Source organism: Syngnathoides biaculeatus, chromosome 18 (genome assembly GCF_019802595.1).
Source record: "Syngnathoides biaculeatus isolate LvHL_M chromosome 18, ASM1980259v1, whole genome shotgun sequence".
Taxonomy (NCBI): domain Eukaryota; kingdom Metazoa; phylum Chordata; class Actinopteri; order Syngnathiformes; family Syngnathidae; genus Syngnathoides; species Syngnathoides biaculeatus.
In genome coordinates this window covers 3,902,109-3,923,602 of record NC_084657.1, presented here as the reverse complement: position 1 = coordinate 3,923,602, position 21,494 = coordinate 3,902,109, and the positions used below count along the sequence as shown (strand labels likewise).

Genomic DNA, 21,494 nt, shown 5'->3' with positions numbered 1-21,494 from the left:
TGCTTGTTCACCTCAACGGGCTTATCGCAGTGACTTTTACAGACCTATGTTTACCTTAAAACTTACTTTTTTTTGGCTCCCAACAGAACCTATACCGTTTAAAATACACCACAGTTGCCAAACACAACTGTTTTCACTAATAGTCCAATTAGCCAATCAGTTGCTAGTCTATATTCATCTTCAGTTTATCAACATCAAGAGCACAGTCAGTCAACTCTTTAATCAGTGGTGAATTGAAAGGGTAGAAAACAAACAGTGAGTAAATTCAGTACGATGAGTCATATGCTTTATTTATAAATGACATCCATGTGTCAGTGGTGTGTAGCCAATCAGCAGTTGTGTTGTTTTCCTGCAGCGGATTGGGTTACATCCTGGGCACCAGCGCCAAGGTAGCTGCGGGAGACTGGCACTGGGCACTGAGGGTAAGGGCATCAACAGTCACATTATACACACATATACACAAACACCCACACAAAGACAGATTTGGAGCCCCTGCTGCAGGGCTGCGGTCGGGTCCGGCACGGATCCGGGGTTCAGAGGGGTCGGGAGCACAGGGCCGGATGGACATTGCGGGGAAGTGACAGTGCAAAATAGAGTTTAGGGCTAAACAAGTCACACACGCATTGACGGCGGCTCAGCCGCAAGCATCCATCACAAAACTTTGCAGAATGAATGCACCAACCTCATCAAACAACCTTGTGGATGAACAAAAACAGTACTAAAGTAAATCATTTTGTCTTAAAAAAAAAAAAAAAAAAAAAAACTCCACTAGCTTAACGCTAATGTACGAATCAAAACACTTTAGAGGAGCTAATAGCAAATTGCATAGCTACTCGATTTCACTTTTGAGATGCATTTTTACCGTGTTTCACTCTTGAGATGCGTTTTTACCGCAATTCAGGTGGATGCAAGACAAAACATTGCAGACGTGAGTCGCATACCAATCATAACGGAAGCCAACTCGAGAAATGTCAAACGGAACTCCCGAATTGTGGCTGACTTTCAAGGTCATCTTGTAAAAACCTCGAACAATGTGAGAGCCTGACTCCTTCTGCGAAGCAATTGACATTTCAAAAACAGAAAATAAACATTCCTTCAGTGGGTCACAGAGGATTCCTTTGAATTCCTGGACACGACAGGTTGTTCTTTCGGTTGGAGGAAACAGGAAGTCGATTCCTACAGGTCTTGGTGGAACATTAAATACATAACAATGAGCAGGGCAGTTTGTTCCACAGTGGCCACGCTGACATTCCAAGCGAACAATCCAAAAGCCAATTAGTCAGTGGTGCGGCATGTGGGAGGAAAACAAATATGAAGCCATGAAATGTGTTTTCACCGGCCGTATCCTGCTGTCAGTAAAAATCACTGGACTGAGCTTCCGCTTGCGTTTGCCGGCTGTGTTCCTGCTCACCTTCCTTGTTTGGCCGAATGGTGTTCAAAAAAAAAAAAAAAAAGGAGATCCATAGAAATGACGTGCAAGTTGCACAAATATGGGATTGATAGACACGGGAAGTGTCTAATGGTCCCGGTGGGAGTCAAAGGTTAAAAGTCATGGTTTTGCCATACCTTGCTGAATAAATTATCAAGGGAATGTTTTTGAAACAAAGTAAATATGTATTATGGAGCAGCATGGTGAAGATAAAGTGGATTTAATCTCTATTTCTCCCATATACAGCGTGGGGATTTCTGAAAGCACATTATATGAGATTATATTTTTTCACTATTCATTTCGCGTTTCTGAGAGGATTGCAGATGCGACGTGTCACAGAAAAGGAAACGACCAGTACATGTAATCTTAAAACCTTGTGAGACCACAAAGATCTGCACAATAAACCACATTTGCCACATCCAACTCAGACCCTCTGGGATAATACGCACCTCAGGGTGCTTACTTGGCACACCGCAGTATTTGTGCCTATAAAGCTGTTTCATAAGGTCCTAATGTGATGTATGGACTTTACACACACAAAAGACAAACACACATTTCATATAAATGTAACTGTAGGCTATTCCATTTTATACATTCGTCTAATTAAAATACGCATACAGAAGTACAAATAGTATGGCAAATAGTCCGATGAACAACTACAATAACAAACTAAAAAAGTATTTCAGACTCACTCGTGTCATTTTAAGTTTAGAGTAGTATGAAAATACCAGAAGAGTTTTAAAAATTGGATTTCAAATATTTCCTTCGAACAACAATGTGACAATGTAATGTGCAACAAGCCCACACAAACGATGATGTAAATGTTATAATTTACACGATTTTATTTTGTTATTGTTGTTTTGGGGGTGGTGGTGGGGGGGGGGTTGGTACAAGATTACCTGTCACAGAAGAGTGCAGTGTATGATTTATATATCTTGATGAAGAGCTCCAACAGCAAGGCACACACACACCATGCACAGGGGACAGCGCCAACAGAGAGCGCAGCGGGTGCGTTCAAACGTATCAGCAAACACAGCGACCATCATCCATTCAACTTTTAAACACACCGATCATTGTCCTGCAACTGACGTTTACGCTTCCAAGCACTGTCCTGCCATTCTCATGCGAGGCCTTTGTACTCTTGCAATAGGTGTCTCCCGTTTTGGGGATGACAGCAGCAACCCTGATCATGCTCTTCGTGCCTGAGCCAAGGAGAGGAAGCGCCGACCAGATGGGAGGACGTGTCAAGACCCGCACGCCGTGGCTGTGTGACATGAAGGCGCTCGCTAAAAAGTAAGATGTCTGATTGAGAAATATAGCCATAGTAGCATCCAAACCATTTTCTCACCTGGGGGGAAAACAAATTAGGTGTGATTGCACGATGGGCTGGAAAAGACGAGCAAGTCTCTTGGATGTGTGTGGGTTTTAGATGAAAATGTACATTCTCCCATGGCTAACCTACAGAAGCCACGAGAGTCATGGAAATGTCAACAGCAGACACAAGTGAGTCTTTGTCAATCACTTGCCGCCACTCCGTAACACTGCTCGACTGTGAGTGAAGGCAGCCTCGGATGTGTGACAGTGTGCACTTTTGTCATGACGTGACCTTTGGTTGGAGCATTTCTTAAAATAGCTTTCCAGCGACATAAATTTCGCGTCCCGATGGGGTTTATTGAGAAGTATATTGGAGGTGAGGTGCCGTATTCTTCATCCGAGCGACAGTGTGTGCGTTGGGCAACACAGTCTTCTACATTCAGTACTCCTGGATGTCGTTTTTAATAGCGTGTTATTTTTGTCTCCCACATAAAACTGTCAAGTCTAGCTGCTTTTCACTTTACTTAGCAGTCAGTGTTGGAGCTGCTTTAAGGGTTAGTTTCCATGACAACAATCTAGAAAAAAAAAAACTTAAAACAATCAAAAAGCTGTAATATGTGTACGGCAATAGTAATTTGCCATTGATCATTAACATATAATTGCACATCCTGTTTTCGCCAATTTACTCCACCATAGTTGTTGTTCAGATCATATTCTAATGGGATCTTGAAATAAGGAAATTTGTGCATCAGGACTACAAAGTAGTCGTTAGGATGGTTAGTATTTTCTCCCCATACTTGTGTGGGTTTTCTACTTCCTGTCCATCTATTCTCATTTGGTCTATGCTTCCCCATGAGATGAAATTGATTTTTTTTTTGTTTGTTTGTTTGTTTGTTGTGTTGTTTTTTTTGTTTTGTTTTTAACACCCAGTCGGAGCTACGTGTTCTCGTCCCTGGCGACCGCCGCTGTGTCTTTTGCTACGGGTGCGTTTGCGATGTGGATTCCCATCTACCTTGCCAGAGCTGAGGTGGTCCAGAAGACTGCAGAGCCGTGCGACACCAAAGAAATCTGCAACAGCACCGGGAGGTGAGCTGTTCAATTCAAATTTCAGAACCACAACCATACATGTGCGAACATATTAATATTTCTTCCTTTTGCCTCTTCTTGTGCGCTCTCTCGTCCAGTTTTGTCTTCGGGGCAATCACTTGCGTCACGGGCCTTCTGGGTGTGCTCATCGGCGCCGCCACCACGCGCATGTGCCGGAAGAAGACGGAGCGAGCGGATCCCCTGGTGTGCGCTGTCAGCATGCTGGGCTCGGCCATCTTCATCTGCCTTATTTTTGTTGTGGCAAAGAAGAGCATCACGGGAGCTTACGTAAGGGGAACTCCTTGGTTTTATTTCCCACCCTCTAATAATTATCAAGTACCCGAAGAAAAGCGATCTCCTGACCAGAAAGTAAATGTTCACATTTTAATTAGGGATTGCTCTGATTATTTGGGGAATGCAAGAAACTGCATAAAATTTACGCTTTGTTTGATTTCACCCATCGAAGCGTGTGGCGATCCTTCCCATCCTCCGTGCTTGTAATTCTCAGTGTGACCAGTTGGAAAATTAGCCATTTGCGTACAAAAATAAGGTTGTACACACGTACCTTTGGGAAAACCAAGGCCCAAGTGGTTTGTTTGAACCGCTCATGAGGAGCTCTAAAGTCTTTCTTTAAAACTGAAAATTTATGAAGCACCCATCACCATACCAAAACTCCATCCAGGTGATTCCTCTCATTCCTGCACTCTCAGACCTCTCGCTTGTTAAAATATGAACTCCTCTCACAGTACCGCCCCACTTGTAACTGACCAGCTCAGGTTTCGCGGCACGGCGCTGACAGATGTGTTATATCGTGGCGGGTGACTCAGTGGTCGAGGCAGGTTGCCCCCTCGCAGCTATTGTCTCAACAACACATAACTAATCGAATAAAAGGCCTTTCTTGAGAGGCACAGCGTCTGGGCTTGCAACTTTCACAGCGGCCATGCCTCCATCTCCAGCCTCCGGCTGCCTGCTTGTGCGGTACCGCCAGAGGTCTGGCACACACAAAGCGGGGTATTTCCTCGGGAGGAAACACACATCAACAGGCCCGGTTTAAATGTGCCTCACAAAAGCAACCCGTATAGATCTATTGCAAACAAATCCCATTGGGTTTGTTTTTAAGAAAATAGTCAAATCGAAATAGCAGCTGCTACCACACCTTTCATGTACTGTCCATACAGCCACAACAAGCTATTCAAAGATTACTGCTCCACCCAAAAGAACATAAAGTAGGGCTAGCATCTTGAAGCCGGTTCCAAACTATGGATATATATAAATGTGAGGCATATAATCTTTAGCATCCATGCACTGTTTCGGCTTGTCTCATCAGAATCAAACTGAAGATCTGCGGCGTTTGCGTACAATTGCGCCAAATCCTAATAACATGTTTTTCAGCCGCAGCAACCAAAGCAGTTGTATTCAGCGCTGCATGACCACACACACAGTAGAAATGATGTATAAGCCCGCTTGTGGTTTTGTGTCTCGTAACCACACGGTGGAAACTGCTCGCTCTTAATCGTAGACTCTATATAATGCTAAATGTTGTCGTCTTTATTTAGGTTTGCATCTTCATCGGAGAGACGCTGCTCTTCTTGAACTGGGCCATCACAGCCGACATTTTAATGGTAAGTACTGGAAACCCATACTTATCCTTGGCGTCTCTGGGAATTGTTATTTTACCAATTTAATTACAAATACCCACGCTGTATTTTTTTAGTTGTGAAGGCTGATGAGATGTTTCTAATATATTTCTCTCTGCGCATTCAAACCCGTCTGGGTTGAGATTTTCCAAAATTGCTGATGGCCACTTAGCCTTTGGATGACAAATGGTTGTTTCTTTTTACATTTCATGTTCAGATTTCTAAGAACTGGTTTGACCCTTGTCAACAAATACAGCTTGATTTTTTTTTTTTTTTTTTAATCGATTTAAGAATACTTGTACACATCAAATTGTTTGTCCAAAGCAAGTTTTATTAAGTGAGTCAAGATAGCAAGTGAGTTGAACTCCCATGTATGGGTATATCACGTAATCTGTTTATTGTTGTCTAATATCAGAGAATGTTGCTAATGTGCAACAGACACGTTATTTCCTCATCACCTGACTTAATGTTAAAATTTTCACTTCTTTGTGCAGTTTGTGGTTATTCCCACGCGGAGAGCAACAGCGGTGGCATTCCAGAGCTTCACCTCTCACCTGCTGGGTGACGCAGGAAGTCCATACCTAATTGGCCTGGTAAGACTCTCTCAGTGAAATAGTTGTGCTTCGCCACAGGTTGTGAATTTGAGCTGGAATGTGTCAAATGTGGCAAGTGAAATTTTACCCCCCCCTCAGCTCTGAGACGTCATTGTTTCATCGGAGATTTGATGTTCTAAGGAAATTTCATAGGTCCAGTGGAGCAGACCGTCACACCCGGCAGCACCCACTCGCGCTCACACACATAACAGCTTCCATGGGACACAAATGAAGCTTCTGCTTTGCACTCAGTGGTGTGTAACACAGGACCCACATAATTTGGTCAACAAGAATTCTTGTCATTCTTGCTAAAAGATGACCGAAACTGTAACTGACATAACTTCACCAAGGTACACAGGAAGAAGCCTGAGCTGTTTGTATCGACAAAACACAAACACATGAGTCACCACAAATGCTGCAGTGACATCAAGGATATCAAAGTCCACTTTGTTATCGCAGGAATAACTTCCTGACGGGTGTACGTTGCGTAATGTGTAATTCTATGTAATGCTCACAGGGGGCTTGAGTCAGGAAGTCTTTGATTCAAGAATCGAGATGGATTCTCAGCCGCAGCTGTTTAGCCATTCTGGAACTGTCTCTTTTTTAAATTCTTTTATGAAGGTGAGAAAACAAGAATGATATAATCTGCAGTGGTGACAGGTTTTTGAAAAGAAAAGTGTGTAGATGAAACCAAAGCAAAAGGATCGCTTCATTGCTACGAATGAACGCAAACACCTCAATCAGGGCAGGGGCTGATAGTCAATCACAGGAATAGAATTAAAAAAAGACATTCATATTACATTCCCTAAACCTTAAATGCAGGTTTTCGGTTTTCAGTCACTATGAGGCGTATTTTTCTTCACTGGAGTTTGGAAAGTCGGGGTTGTAGTCCAAGTGGGTCAATCTGAAAATGAATTTTGAATTGAATTTACGTGACATCCCATTCTTCATCCGTAGGATTTAACATGGTTTACCAACCTCTGCAGTTATACCGGTTTAAAGTCTCGTGGAAAGGCATTCCACAAGGTTTCGGGGTGTAGTTAAGGAAATTTATGACCATTTCTTTCCAGAAGCGGAGTTATGAGGTTAGACCCTGACGTTGGGCGAGAAGGCCTCAGTCTTCTCCTCTAACTCATGCAAAACTGTTCTGTTGGGTTGAAGTCGGGATTGTTGAGGCCAGTCAATTTCATCCACACCAAATTCTCTCATCCATGTCTTTATGAACCTTGATTTATGCACTAATGCGTACTCCTGTTTGAACAGGAAGTTGCCAACTCCAGGCCTTGTTGGCCAACATCAGTCTATGACCTCACATATATGATCCTGGATGAATGGGCAAATGGTTTCAGAAACTAACTCCAAAACCTTGCTGAAAGCCTTTCCACAAGAGTTGAAGGTGTTAGAGCTGCAAATGGCAAACCAACAAACCATGTGGATTTAGGACAGGAGATCACTTCAAATCAAATGCGAGCCAAGGCAGGATGGGATGCATGGGTTTTTCCTTAACATTGCAAAAATATTCATGTGAGGTTCATGAAAAACTCTAAATTGTCCGTAGGTGTGAATGGATGGATGATTTGAAGTCCTTCATGGAGAAATAAATATCAATGATTAAGAAAAAGAAAACATTAGTTTCTGCCACATTGTGAAATTCTTAACTTAACACTGACTGCTTTAGTTGGCAAATACTATGCAACTTTCCCAACCCATTGTATTTTTTTTTATAAATGCACAACTTAATTTTTTATCAACCCAACTGCACATGGAGTTGAATACTGAATCCATGGCAGCATTCTTCACCAAATCCATAAATGTTTTCCATCTGCCGGCAGCGGCCAAAGTCCCAGGGTTTCACACCACTGACCCAACGAGAGCCGCAAGGCTGCAAGTGCGTCACTGCCCAGTCCCTCAGTTCATAAACTGAGGTTTAGCATGCAAGTGCAATGGAGTGACTGTGACGTTCGGAGGACAGGCAGATACAGTGTACAGTCATCCTTGCAGTCTGGCACTGATCACGTGATTGAGTAACACAGGAGAAAGCTGTGACTGAGCTGTTTGGGGGAATTTTGACATGTGCAGAGGATGTACTCAACAGATGTGGTATTTACATCCATTAATGGCTTGGACGCCTTCATAAAATCCCGTCAATACGTCACTTAGCAGACACTTCCAACGTGGCATCACGCATCCTCTCGGCAAAATGCGTCCCGTCAGAATCCCAAGAGACACACATAATAGACTTAGGAGTGAGACATGGCCGCCGGCAGAGAGGGGGGGTCGGGAACAATCTCAGCAATCACCTATGAAAAAAGTATAACTAGACGAGCAGCTGTTGCGTATTTTTAGCAAAGCTGAATTGGCCAAGGGCAGTCATTTATCGTAGCGGAAAACACACGTGAACAAAATCTGCACTCGACGCACAAGAAGCTGCTGAAGATGAAGACTGCACACACACCCTATGCACACATCCTCCTGTCAGTACTTCACGAGCTTAGAGGATCTCATTTTGCAGAGGTGAACATTTCATTGATGCGTTTTCACCAGGGTAACCTTTGAACCCTGAGACAAGAAGCTCTTGTCCTTGTTTTGCATGCCTCCGAATAATTTCGGGTCTATTAAAAGCCACGGGGCTCTCCATCACATTTGTCACCGTGTGGAGACATGAATAGAGGCGCACTAAGGCCTGTTCTCCTCCTGGTGTTGTTCTTTGGTACAATGTACTGTATTCCCATGTCATTACACTGTATGGACAGTCTCTCATGAGGGTGGACAAGACCCCTTAATTCTCCTCATTCTACTTTTTCATTTTATCAGGACATTTTGGACAATTGTACGCGTCCAACTCTGCGGGAACAGTTTGAAAAAGGTTATTTTCTGTTCCCAAATGACTGACAACATTTCAAAAAGGCACATTTTTGGGCCAAAGCCATCAAATAATTTGAAAACTAGAACAGTGGTGCACCAGGCTCAACGTCATTTATGCCTGTGCCCAAAAAAATAACACATCCCAAACTCTTCCCAGAAGCAAATGTTCCCTTGTTATCAGTGTGACATGACCCAATATTATTGTCCAATACAGTGTAGCGTATGCGCCGTCAGCTGTGTAATTGTGCCTTCCATCATGCCGAACATTGATTAAATCTATTCCCAAGGGGAGTCACGCAGGTCCTGTGTGTGACCCAGAGAAGGCCATTTTGCATGTGTTCAATCTGCTCCTATGCACCTTACTGACACGAAACCTCCTTTCCGCTCTGGTGCAGATCTCCGACAGCCTTCGTGAGAGCTACGCGACGTCGCCGCTGTGGCGCTTCCTCAGCCTGGGCTACGCCCTCATGCTCTGTCCCTTCATCATCGTCCTGGGCGGCATATTCTTCCTGGCCACCGCACTCTTCTTTCTGGATGACCGAGAGAAGGCTCAGAATCAGTAAGTGGCTCTTGGCAATATTGAAATACATTAGTACTTTTCAATCATTATGGGTTGAATCCGGCTTTAAATAATTTATGCGCGCATTTAGAGCCCATCGTCCCAACTATCAAGCTGGATGGCAAGCATTTGGTACATTGCATTTAGTCGCAGAATAAAATCATTATTATTCTTGATAATCCTTCTTAATAAAGTCTCGTGTTTTACACACACACACACACACACACACCTCTCTCTCACTTAGTACAGTTTCGATTCTAAATCTACATTGTAGTGTATTCTAAAAATGCCAATGACTAATTTTAAAAGACTCAGGGGGACCAAAAATGACCACAAAGTTCATGTAACTGCAGGATCTAAGTAGTGACTTGTTTTTCGATCCATTACCATTTTGTCTATTTTCTCGACACCCCATTGTGAACGCGCAGGGCACAATAACTGCTCATTGCCTTAAAAGGCTGAAGCAATGGGGCGAGCTATGACTTTTTCTTTTCTCTCTGCTTGTTTTGTCTGAATTTTTCCTCACATTGACATACTCCTCGGCTCCCCACGCTTTTAGAAATAACTTCCTTCCTGTTCAAGATGAGGGACATTTTTAGACAGGATGGCAGTCTGATGCCTGCCATCTTGTCTCCAGTCAGTCAGCCTCTTTGTCCTGTTTGCCGAACACTCGTTTTTCCCATGTTGAAACACCTCCCGGAGAGAAAAGAGACATTTGCTATCGTTTAAGCAGAAAATATACATTTGTACTAGCAATTATAAGAGCCTGAAATATAATGCTATTGGGAAACATTGTGAAGAGTTTGTGGAAAGTTATGTACAGTACTTTGAAATATTTTTGTCAGGCTACCATCCAAGCTGTTAATGTGTCTCGTGGGAATTGTTAAATGTATAATTTCACTGAGGCCTTCGGGTGGCTGCCATAAGGATGCTATGATGTGGTTTCCGTGGTCACTGCTTCGGGAAAAAGGCAACAAATGTGGAACAATGACCCCAACTCCCTAAAATAAAATAAAAAAAGTTAAAAAAAAAAAAAAAAAAAGGATTATTGTGTCATCCTGTTTTCCTCCAATACATCAAAGTATAGTCGTTTCCATATGGTAAATATCTAATTGTAAATGGAGAAAAGTTCCTATAAATGCAACAAAATACCTTGCAAACCAGAGTGAATATAATGCATTTTTTAAAAGTTTTGATAAGTATTAAAAAACACAAACGTGGAATTTGACTTTCATTCAACAGTGTGGAAATGATAAGGAGAGGCAGACAGTACAAAGAGTAATTAATGAATGACTTATAATTGTACACATTGTATAAATTAGTGGTATGTACAAGGTGTATCTTACATGCTCAGTAAACATACTGTTACATACCTCTGTAATATGTCGTAATTCCATGAACAAATGTGTATATCTGAATGAAGAAAAACTTCAAGATCAGCGGGTCTTATGTAACACAATCGCCTCAGGGACCCAGAACAGTTGACAAACGTATACGACTTTGTACGACAGGGGTTATTCCGTGGCTGATATTTATAGATTACATTCACGCTACAAAGCCTCTGAAGTCTAAATTCCAACTGACTTCACAGAGCACCGTTTTCCCCTTCTTTGAGTACATCGTCGGATACTTAGCTATTTATAAAGCTTCAGAGCCAAACTTGTATACTCACTGGAGCGTGTGTATTTCTAGCTTCAGGCAGCACTGTTGTATTTCTAGGATGATGTCTTTTTTTGGCGACACTGTTTCCATTAATAATAGCACTGATGCTTGCAACGCTGATTTGCTTTGCAAGGTTTAAACAAATAACACTTTGAAAACATGAACAAACTCCTGTTATCTGGTATCCCAAGTCTCATATTTCTTCTTTGTCTCATCAGGTTGAGCCAGCTCCCTCAGCCCTCCACCGCGGTGAAGGTGTGACCAGGTAATTTTGTTTTTAATATGTCAACACCAAAATGAGTCACTGATGATAATCTGGTTGATTTGCATGCCAGCATCTTGGGTTCGAAGCGTGTGCGTCGAGTATGAAAGGTCGTCTGCTTCTATGTGGCTTGTGTTTGAATGGCGGTCAGTCCACAATGTTCTCGGCTCGGAAATGTTCCAGCTCAAAAACGGTATAGAAATTGTTTGCATGGATGAACGCCAAAGGGCTTTTGGCACGAAGCAGCATACTTCGAGATAAGAAAGACACTTATTTCATCCAGACGCACCGCTCTTGATGTGAGGTTATCCAGATTTATAATGCACACGTCTGATTGCTTAATAATAGCTGTGTCCTTGAAGGGTCTGTAACATTCTTGGTGTGGTTATTTGACCCACTCACTACCTGGCATCATCAAGAGCCATGCTCGCATTCTTCCCCGCTTCCTGGCTCTTTTTTATCAGACATACACACATGCAGCCCAAGCTCTCTAATTATTAACCAAGTTTGGGGGGGGGAGGGGGGGGTGGGGGGGGGGGGGGACAATAATGGGCAGCTCGGCAGCCAAGTCCACACAGTAGAACAATGAGGAGTAAATGTAGTCGCCGGTACAGAATAACAACTTTAAACTCTTGACTCATTTGGACTTGGATTTTTAGAGTTTATCAGGTTCAGCCAAAAGATCCAAAATGTTACTTTTTTTTTTTTTTTTTTTTTAAAAATACTCTGCTGTAGCAATATTTATGATGATTTGTACGCTCAACACCATGTGAAACACTGTATGCACACAACGTATATAAATAGTCATGGATGGTGTCATCAACCAAGCAATTGTTCATCTTTAGTTTGGGTTACCACATCACTTGCACATTTGATATTTGTTAAAACTAAAGGATCACGCACACAATCTGTTCTTAGTGAGATTTGATACCTAAAGGTTGGTAACTAGTGTCCACTAACGCTGACGTGTCGGAGAGAAAAAAACTTGGAACCAAGGAAAGTTGTCCTCTTCCGTTTGCTGGATCTGGTTGATGATTGCATCGCTTGTCCCCAATGCGCCTGGACCACAACAGAGAGAGTCGTAGTAGTTCGTGTTTAGCAAATTACGAGAGGGAGGGAGGCACTTTAGCTGATAAATGAGGAAGTGAAGCAGTAATCTCCTAATCTATGACACTGTGATTGACTATCCTAGACTAATACTAACATACGCTAAAATCCGATTAATAATCTTGGCGGATGGACTCAGCCTGGCTGTCAACGAGGTCAGCGTGAGATGCGACAATAAGAACTTCTTCGGGAACCACACCCCTCGCGAAGGAAATCACATCTCGAGGCGAAACCTCTCTCTGAGTCACCGTTGTCCAGATTGTTCCGAGTGTTTATACAGCCGCGGGTTTTCACATGTTCATTGAGTCCAAGAGGAAGACACCGCACGTCACACACACGAAGCAATGAAATATTTGACCTCCTTTACCAGACACTTCCACTCGTGCCCAAGTGCGTAGCCAAGAACTGCTTTAATCATGAGCTGCACCCTGTCAGCGCCGTAGCACTCAATCAACCTGATTGGACTTTATTCCCTCGCCACCTTCCATTAACTCAGGAACAGTAAAGCTGGGAGGGAGCAGGCCAGCCTTGCAGACGTTAAAAAGAATCATTAGTCCTATTTATAGACGCAGTGACATTCAAACTATTTGATGACATTTTGGAATGAAAATGAGCATCCTTATTAGTATGATTCACTGCTAGGTGAATAGGGAGTATGGACTTTGTTACAGTGGCAATCAGGACAGGGGTAGGTGGAAAGAGTAGGAACCAATAAAGAGATTGGAGGCATTTTCACCTGTGGAGGCAGCACTTCATCATCAAGCGGCTGAAATAAACGTCAAATACCAACCTGTAGTGTAGCGCAGTCATTCTACAAGTGCAGTACGAGTACTAGTATTGGCACAATGGCTCCCTCTAGTCACGAAAATCTCCACACGGTTATCATTTTACGGGATTTGTAGTTCATCCCAAATGCAATAGTTTGTCATTTAAGTTGTTGTTCACCCCACTCAACGAACTATATCAAATAATCCTTCATAGAGCATGCTTTCTTGGTAGAGATACGAGCCCAACGTCTGGTTAATTAACAAAATGATTAAATGTCCCTACTCTGGGGTCAATATTCAAATCTGTCAATTCTTGGGGTCTGTTTTCTGTACCCGAGTGGAGCTGTGCCAAGCTCGCGGTCGCTAATCCCTTTGTAGCAGCACTTGTACTTTGTGTACGGGGTCACCGGGGCCACCAATGACAGACCAGAATCGACAGCGGGTCACGGCACCGTTCTCATCCATTCTGATCACATCGCAGCAATGGCACCTTGAAAAAGCTTTCTTCATCCATTTACTTGTGTTTGCGTATTCGGCAGCAGAGGAGAGATTTTTGAGATTGTGAAAGAGCCGAGGCTACTTTATTTTTAATTGAAAATGGATTTACAACACACAAATTAAAGTCCATCTGGTGGAAGTGGTACATCTAGAAGTGAATATGCTGCTAATTTTGAATGAGCATGTCACGTAAAATATCATAGTGTAGGTATTTGTACAGAATATGGGCACTTTATTCTTCTGATTTATCCAGTTTAAGATATAAAGTAGAGTTGATGCCAGCAACAATGCATTATTGTCACTTGTTGGGTGGGATGTTGGTATGAATATGTAGGTCACAGGCTGGTGCTACTGGTAACAGGAAGGTCCGAACAGATGGCCGAAGAGCTTTGGGCCTCAACATTAATTACATTCCCATAGCGAGGGCGACGCACTAACCACACAATCCGCCTCCTCTCGTCCTTTCAGGTGACACCCGAGTGAAGAAGCAGCAGCCGGGATGACAAAGCGGAGATCAAATTCATAGGCAGCTGTTTTTTAAACTCCACCCTTGCGGCTCCTCCTCTTCACGGATCCATGAAAATGCTTCTTGACTGGACTCGAGGGAGCGTCTGGCCCCTCCTTGGAGATGCCTCTGAAATCACAAGCTGGTGAGAAGGTGCACAGCGGCGTGCCAAAGCCTGCCAACTCGACAGCCGGTGTCCTCCTCGCCTCTTGTCTGTGAGGATCCACTGAACTTTGATTCCGAGAGGGAGGAGGTGATCTCTGTGAGATCTCCTGATGCCATACTACTGAATGCTGACCACGAATCTGCCCTGTCTGTCTGTCTGCTTGTCCGTCAGTTGGCTGTCAACCTGCACCAAGTGCCATAGTGTCATTACATTCCTTCAGACTTTGCACTGACCACCCTCATGACATCACCACTGACTATGTTTACACGCACCATTCAGCCTTTCATACAAAAAGATAACACTTGTGCCCCCCGGCCCCGACCACGTTAACTTCCACCATCTAAAGCCTGTAAACAGACCAAACACTGCATACTTGAAGCAGAGCAACTTAACAAAAAGATGGTGCAGTAAAACCTGCAAGTGCTCATCTGGTCACGTGATTTTGAGATAAAGCAAAGGTGCTTTTACCTGCCACGTTGGCAATACAAGCAAGGATGTGCCGTGTGTGTAAACATAGTCTTCACCCGAGAGCCAAAAAGTTGTTGTGCGTGGGTCAGTGAATCAGCCTTAAAGCGCTCCTGTCCACAGAGCAAGCCAGCTGTTTCCGATGAGCCTCATATGCAAATCCTTTTGAGCTTTGAGCACTTAAATCAGTGTGTGCCAGAGAACATGACCAGGACGGGAGAAAGTTCAGAAAAATATTTTTTTTGCTACGTTTGTTTGTTTGTTTTTCTCCATGTTAAAAGGAGGTTACTACTGCCTGTGATAGTCGGAAGAGGGATCAACATGATACAATCTGGGTGGTTTGAAACAAACAAAGAAAAAAAGGACACTGGATTATATATTTTATAATTTATTGTATGTATATGTTTTACCCCAAAAGATGGATGGAATTATTATTGTGACATTGGGGATGTATAAAGTTGTGCTTTGATGTACATGGGAAGCAATACTTGTATTTTTTGTGGACGCTTTTTAGCCACACTGCCTTATCAGTGAGCTGGCTTTCTCGCTCTCTTAATTCTTGGTTTAGAATTTCTGGACAAAATACCACCACAGAGACTCTAGATAGAGCTCAGTCCAGCCCACACTGGATAGAATAACATCTTACCCCCCCCCCTCCCCCCACACCTATATTTTAGTGATCTCATGCCTTGACTAGAAAAGAACCTTTGACATGACCTGCAGTCACAGCCATTAGTTTATTACTGAAGGAATTCTAAATCCCAGACAGGAAAAGGAAATGTTCCAACAGATAAGCGAGCATCGCTAGCCCCCCCTCCCTCCCTTTTGTCCCATGAGGAGATTAAAGTCGAAAAAGTATATTTCAAAACGTGCAGTTCTACCACACACTGAATGCACGAAGCTGCTGCTGTAGCCGGCCGCTCCAGCTTCCTGCTAGATGCAATTTTAGTGAAACCCGAACTGAAGCCACTGATAACGAGTCCAGTTTTAAAACAGGTGCATGCAAAAGAGAGAGAAAAAGCACTTTTCAGCCTTGCAAGGAAATGGCATGCTGAGGAAGAGATGACCTAGGGGGAGAAATAAAAGAGACGTCGCACGAGTCCTTGTGGCGCTGAAGTGACCGCATGATTTAACGGGCCCTGTGTGTGGGCCGTGTCCTTGGTCTCGGATGATTAGCTTTAGCTTCACTGAATGTGACGGTGTCCAACCTGACGCGTTTATACATGTGCATCCTCTTAATATACTAAGCTTCTTACCTTCTGTTCATTTTGTTATTCCTAAACGTGTAGCAATCGTAATATATTGTAAAGTGATGGCTTGGATGCAATGTATTTATGAATCATCTGTAAAGGGAATTGTTTGGTTTGTGTAAATTACACTTTTGTATTTCGTCATTGGGTTTTGAGACAACTGCTTCTTCTTCCTTTTGTATCGAAATAGTACAATTTTGCATCACTAAAGCTAAACCTGTGAGCTTATCTCACATTTTACACACAGAAGGAACATCAAAGTGATGCTTCCCTTTGTGTGTGTGTGTGGGGGGGGGGGTTGTTGTTTGTTCGTTTTTTGTTTAAAGAACAAGTTGAACTATTTTGCACATTTAATGTTCAGGGATTTTATTTCAATCCATGTACCTGCCTCTACCCTAGAGACCTTTTCATGCTCATATCACGGCATTTGTCACTAAGTGGGTCATGATTTGATTTGCCAAATTTAGTTGATCTAGCACCAGTCCTTCAGTATCTGTTGTATTTAGTAAATCTATGTTAATCATCATTGGGGTGATGTATCGAGACTGCACTATTTCTTGTCATACAAGAATCCTGTACATAAAGAAACCTGTTCTATTTCTGATGTTTGTGCAGAAAAAAAAGCTAATTTTTAATTTTAGGCAGGTTGACCCAAGAGAAGTGTGAACTGATACTATTCTAGAACTGAACTGTGATGCTCCTGTCAGGGGTTGATTTAAAAAAATGAAAAAATAAAAAAGTACACACCTGTAATTCAAATAAACCTAAAGTATTTAATCACCTTATGTTTTCTTTGTGTCTGTGTGTCATGCAGGGGAACAAAAACATTTTTAAAAACGAGCTAGATATAAGCAGAAATTACATAAACAGCACAACCACACGGAAAGTTTCAATTGCACTAAAAGGCTTCAAATGAGATAATCAACAAGACAAATAAAGGGAAGTAAGAAACATTAAATTAAAGGTAACGGGAAGGCTGGAAAATCACACACAGAACATGAAATCACACTCAACCGTTCTGAGTGGTTAGTGTGAGGGAGACAGAGAAGGGAAGGCAGGGAGGGAGGAGGGAGGAAGGAAGGAAGGAAGGAAGGAAGGAAGGAAGGAAGGAAGGAAGGAAGGAAGGAAGGAAGGAAGGAAGAAGGAAGGAAGGAAGGAAGGAAGGAAGGAAGGAAGGAAGAAGGAAGGAAGGAAGAAGGAAGGAAGGAAGGAAGGAAGGAAGGAAGGAAAGGGAAAGGAAAGCAGGGAGAGAGGAAGGAAGGAAGGAAGGAAGGAAGAGGAAGGAAGGAAGAAGGAAGGAAGGAAGGAAGGAAGGAAGGAAGGAAGGAAGGAAGGAAGGAAGGAAGGAGGAAGGAAGGAAGGAAGGAAGGAGGAAGGAGGAAGGAAGGAAGGAAGGAAGGAAGGAAGGAAGGAAGGAAGGAAGGAAGGAAGGAAGGAAGGAAGGAAGGAAGGAAAGCAGGGAGAGAGCAAGGAAGGAAGGAAGGAAAGGAAAGCAGGGAGAGAGGAAGGAAGGAAGGAAGGAAGGAAGGAAGGAAGGAAGGAAGGAAGGAAGGAAGGAAGGAAGGAAGGAAGGAAGGAAGGAAGGAAGGAAGGAAGGAAGGAAGGAAGGAAGGGCACAAATAAACAACCACTAAATCTCGGACTAAAATATAAACCCATCGACAATTTCGAGTCCTATAAGAAGATGAAGCCAAATACAAGGATCAAGCTCCATCTTCCAACTCCAAACAGACTTGACAACCAATAAGCGACTAAAAGGTTACCGAAAATGTTTGACCCAAGTCATGCAGTTCAAAGGAAATGCTACTTAATTCTTAAGGAAGGAACTGATGCAAAGACATATCACAGGGAAGCCATATGGGGGAAAAAAAGATTGACTTTTGCGGGACATGAGCAAGTGTGACTGAAGGCACTCTTTGTGTAGCTGTTGCTGAATTAACGTGAATGCAAATCTCACAAACAAATGTGCTCATGACAGGGCTGTGAAAAACACTCAGTATTGTGCATTAGTGACAAAAGGAGACAGGCATTATGGCTTCGAAGTCTTCAATCAGGCAGCACTGCTTTGGAAATGTGTCATCTTACAAAGGGGGAAGATTACACAGCAAGCCGCAGGAAGCCCAAAGTGGAGGATTGGTGTTTGCTCGGCGGATGACCCACAGCCACCCACACCCTTTCCCACAGTCAGGCAACTATGCACCCCAAAGTCAGGCGCTCGGATCTCAAATGCGGGCAGGAAACAACTGGGGCGTAGACAGGAAAAGGGGGAGCCATTCGCGGGAGCGCTGGAATTTCCATTTCCACATCACCACTTCAACTCACAGAGGCCAATTTAGTGAAATGCGCCGGGCAAAGTGAGGTCGTAACGTTCTTGCCGAGCAATGGGAAGCTTCTGCCCGTTTGGGTTCAAAGGCAGCATTGTTTGGACCAACCCCTTTCAAAACCGTCATTACCATTCACACTCTCCACACGTTGTTTGACAGTTAAAGAGCTCAGCTTTTCATTTGGCCGACTTTAAGACTTCAATAGGAGCTGATAAATTCATAAATGGTGTAATATTACCTGGGCTTCAAAGAGTTCTTAATCCTCAGAAATGCGCTATGCAAATCCTTCAAAACTCTTTTATTTAACGCCAGAGGGGATGGTCGATGAATGAATGTGCTCAGGCGAAAGGCAAAAGCAAACATTTTTGTGTTTTGATCCTTTTATTTAAGAGCTGACGTGAGAACGGCTCAGATCATCTGCACTCCACAGTCACACGTGGACTGTGAACGCCTCAGCCTGCATCCCCCGCCGGTGACCCAGCGCCTTCTCTGGCCTGAAACCCAATAAATTAATACTCGAGGCATGATTCATAAGTACTCATCAGAAGGATTTGACATTTTACAGTGATATGCTTTAATGCCATTTGATGTGCGTCTCTCCAAAATAGGAAAGTAGAAGAGCAAAAAAAAAAAAAAAAAAATTGGTGGGGGATATGGAGTGGACCCAGCTGCCTTTCAAATTCTGCGGTACCTGCATTTGATTTGTGGATGCTCGAGTAGCCTTGAGCGACCTTCAGATGTCGGTGTTTGCCACGACGCTATCCTCCATGTACGTTACGATGCCGTATAAGGAACTGACACATGTTCTTGAGGAAAGGGGAGATGTCCTCCTCCTCCTCGTTGCTGTCAGCTCATGTGGAATAAGACAAGTACGGCAGGTGATAGTCGGAACCGCAGTCGCGGTCGCAGAAGGCTTCATCCTCCCCCGAGCTAGTTGTCAAGATCACAATCGTCTCCCATCGTGCCCATCGGCAGGGCTGTACTGTGCCACTGAAGGACTCATTTCATCTGCATGTTCACGAACAACGATGTGATGTTAATTGACAAGGGAATAGTTCTTCCGTAACTTGCTCTACTGTACGCCGCGGTGGGTTCCACGTCGCCGGCGCGTAACTCAGTTCCGAATCGCCCAGGTTTCTGAATTAAACATGAGTAGCTCGTGCTTGACTTGGCAAACAGCGGCTGATGTCGGCCGACTTCATCTGCCGAGTTTAGCTCTCGTGCATCCATATTTAGTTCAGAACATCTCGACTGTTTCCTCCACAGTTTTCACTGATTCAAAAATAAACCGTCCAGAGGCTTTTTTTAACATGTGCCCAAGGCCGCTTGCGTGGCAGCGTTCACCTTCGTGCAGCTCACACGTGAGACCGAGGCCGGGAAGAAGCTTTGTGAATGACTTGCGTGTGCTGGCTGAGCCCATGAATGGGAACAGCTCGGCGTGAATGGAAGAAGAGGCACGATTCACACTGGATGCACACATAAAAAGCCTAGTCGTCTTTTTAAAAACGGATGGCACACACAGTATAGACTGTTTTCGACCGCGCGACTACATCTGGGGCACCTGGCCGTATTGGATGGGTTCACTCCACTGACGCACTGTTCTCTTTAATGCTTCCGCATATAGACCGGAGTTACACAAATGTTTGTAAGACTGTTAAAAGTGACACATGATGGCAAAAAGGACTTTGGAAAGTTATCAGGGCTCATTTGATGTTGTTTCAAGAAACTGTTACGACAAGAAGTGTGCTTTGATCGACCCATGTGCCTTGGAGAAACACAAATGGAGCGCACCTAACCTGTCCAGACATTGTCAACTTTCTCCTCTTCTCGACAAGCGCTTATACCGTGGACCGGCTAAAGAATTAGAAAGGTCTGGACAACAACAACAACCAATTCATCAACGGCTGGGTTCGTCACGCGGCGGTATCCATTGTAAGCAGCCTGTGTCTCCACACGGCTAAGGTTAGTCTACCGCGTGATTACAGTCACCGTTGTTGTTCAATTATGTTGATTATACCAACGAAGGAGGTGTAGCTTATTATTTTCGTTTTTGTTACCGAGAGGGAGAGAGAGAGAGAGAGAGAGAGACAGAGAGAGGTTCGACCGGGACGATACCCAAGTGGAGCCCGCACCTTTTTCTCCACTTCCACAGGTACATTTTTAGCTCAACTCATGAAACAGCGAGCGCTGCGGTAACTCGTTTTTGCAAACTTATTATAATGAAACAGAAAATACAGATTTTGGAGACCTGCATTGCATTGCATTCACAAACGATCATTGCGCTTTGCCGCGAGATCGGCTCAGCTAATACGAGACGGCCACAGTTGTCGCCGTTTGGTTGATAACTGCTCTGTTTTCTCGCACTGGTTCTTGATCACAGCTGGCAGTCGAAAGGAAGACGCTTTACAATGCCCGTTTGAGCAACTGATAACAGAGCAGTGCGCCCCCATTCATACGCTTTTCTGAAATGATTCCTGCTCAGTTACGTGTGTTTACGTGAATTCACCAAACCAAGATGGCGCCTGCATTCTAAATTAGAAGGTGTGTGACATCGATCGAAAACAGTCTATGTATAGTGCAAACACTCGTAAACTTGCTGTGCGAATCTTGCTCTTGGTCTTGAGTTATGAAGAATTAATAAATGTTAATTGTTTTAATTAGCTAATATTTTAAAAGACGAAATTGTCGATAATGGAAGGGCACAGTGAGAATGTTTAGGCGATGGTGGAAGAAAATGTTATATGCCCCTCGTACTTTTAATGTCATTTTAACAGGAACGCTATTCTTAGTCTTTTCACATATGGAATTAAGAGAAATGAGATTTATTTGTACTTGTAAACCTCCAGATGTGAACTCACATTTTTCACCATTCAGGAGCACCATGCGCATCGCAGTCCCTGTTTAACTCAATCACGTTGAAGAAACGTGACATCAATAACCAAAATATAGCAGGAGGGATGTAATAATAAATATTAGGAGCATGGGAAATACGTGCCAAAGTCGGG

General features: G+C 43.4%; 1 protein-coding gene across 5 annotated transcripts in view; it reads left to right on the top strand.

Annotated features, from left to right (window-relative positions):
- Window positions 1–16,961, top strand: part of spns2 (SPNS lysolipid transporter 2, sphingosine-1-phosphate) — a 57,139-nt gene extending 40,178 nt beyond the window's left edge. For all 5 annotated transcript variants that reach the window (XM_061802774.1, XM_061802776.1, XM_061802775.1 and 2 more), the window contains 9 exons: window positions 356–422; window positions 2,580–2,722; window positions 3,674–3,829; window positions 3,928–4,117; window positions 5,386–5,451; window positions 5,961–6,059; window positions 9,320–9,483; window positions 11,364–11,410; window positions 14,248–16,961. In XM_061802774.1, coding sequence (XP_061658758.1) covers window positions 356–422; window positions 2,580–2,722; window positions 3,674–3,829; window positions 3,928–4,117; window positions 5,386–5,451; window positions 5,961–6,059; window positions 9,320–9,483; window positions 11,364–11,406 — 928 coding nt within the window. In that variant the 3' untranslated portion in view covers window positions 11,407–11,410; window positions 14,248–16,961. The remainder of the gene's footprint in view (window positions 1–355; window positions 423–2,579; window positions 2,723–3,673; window positions 3,830–3,927; window positions 4,118–5,385; window positions 5,452–5,960; window positions 6,060–9,319; window positions 9,484–11,363; window positions 11,411–14,247) is intronic.
- Window positions 16,962–21,494: the final 4,533 nt, after the last annotated feature.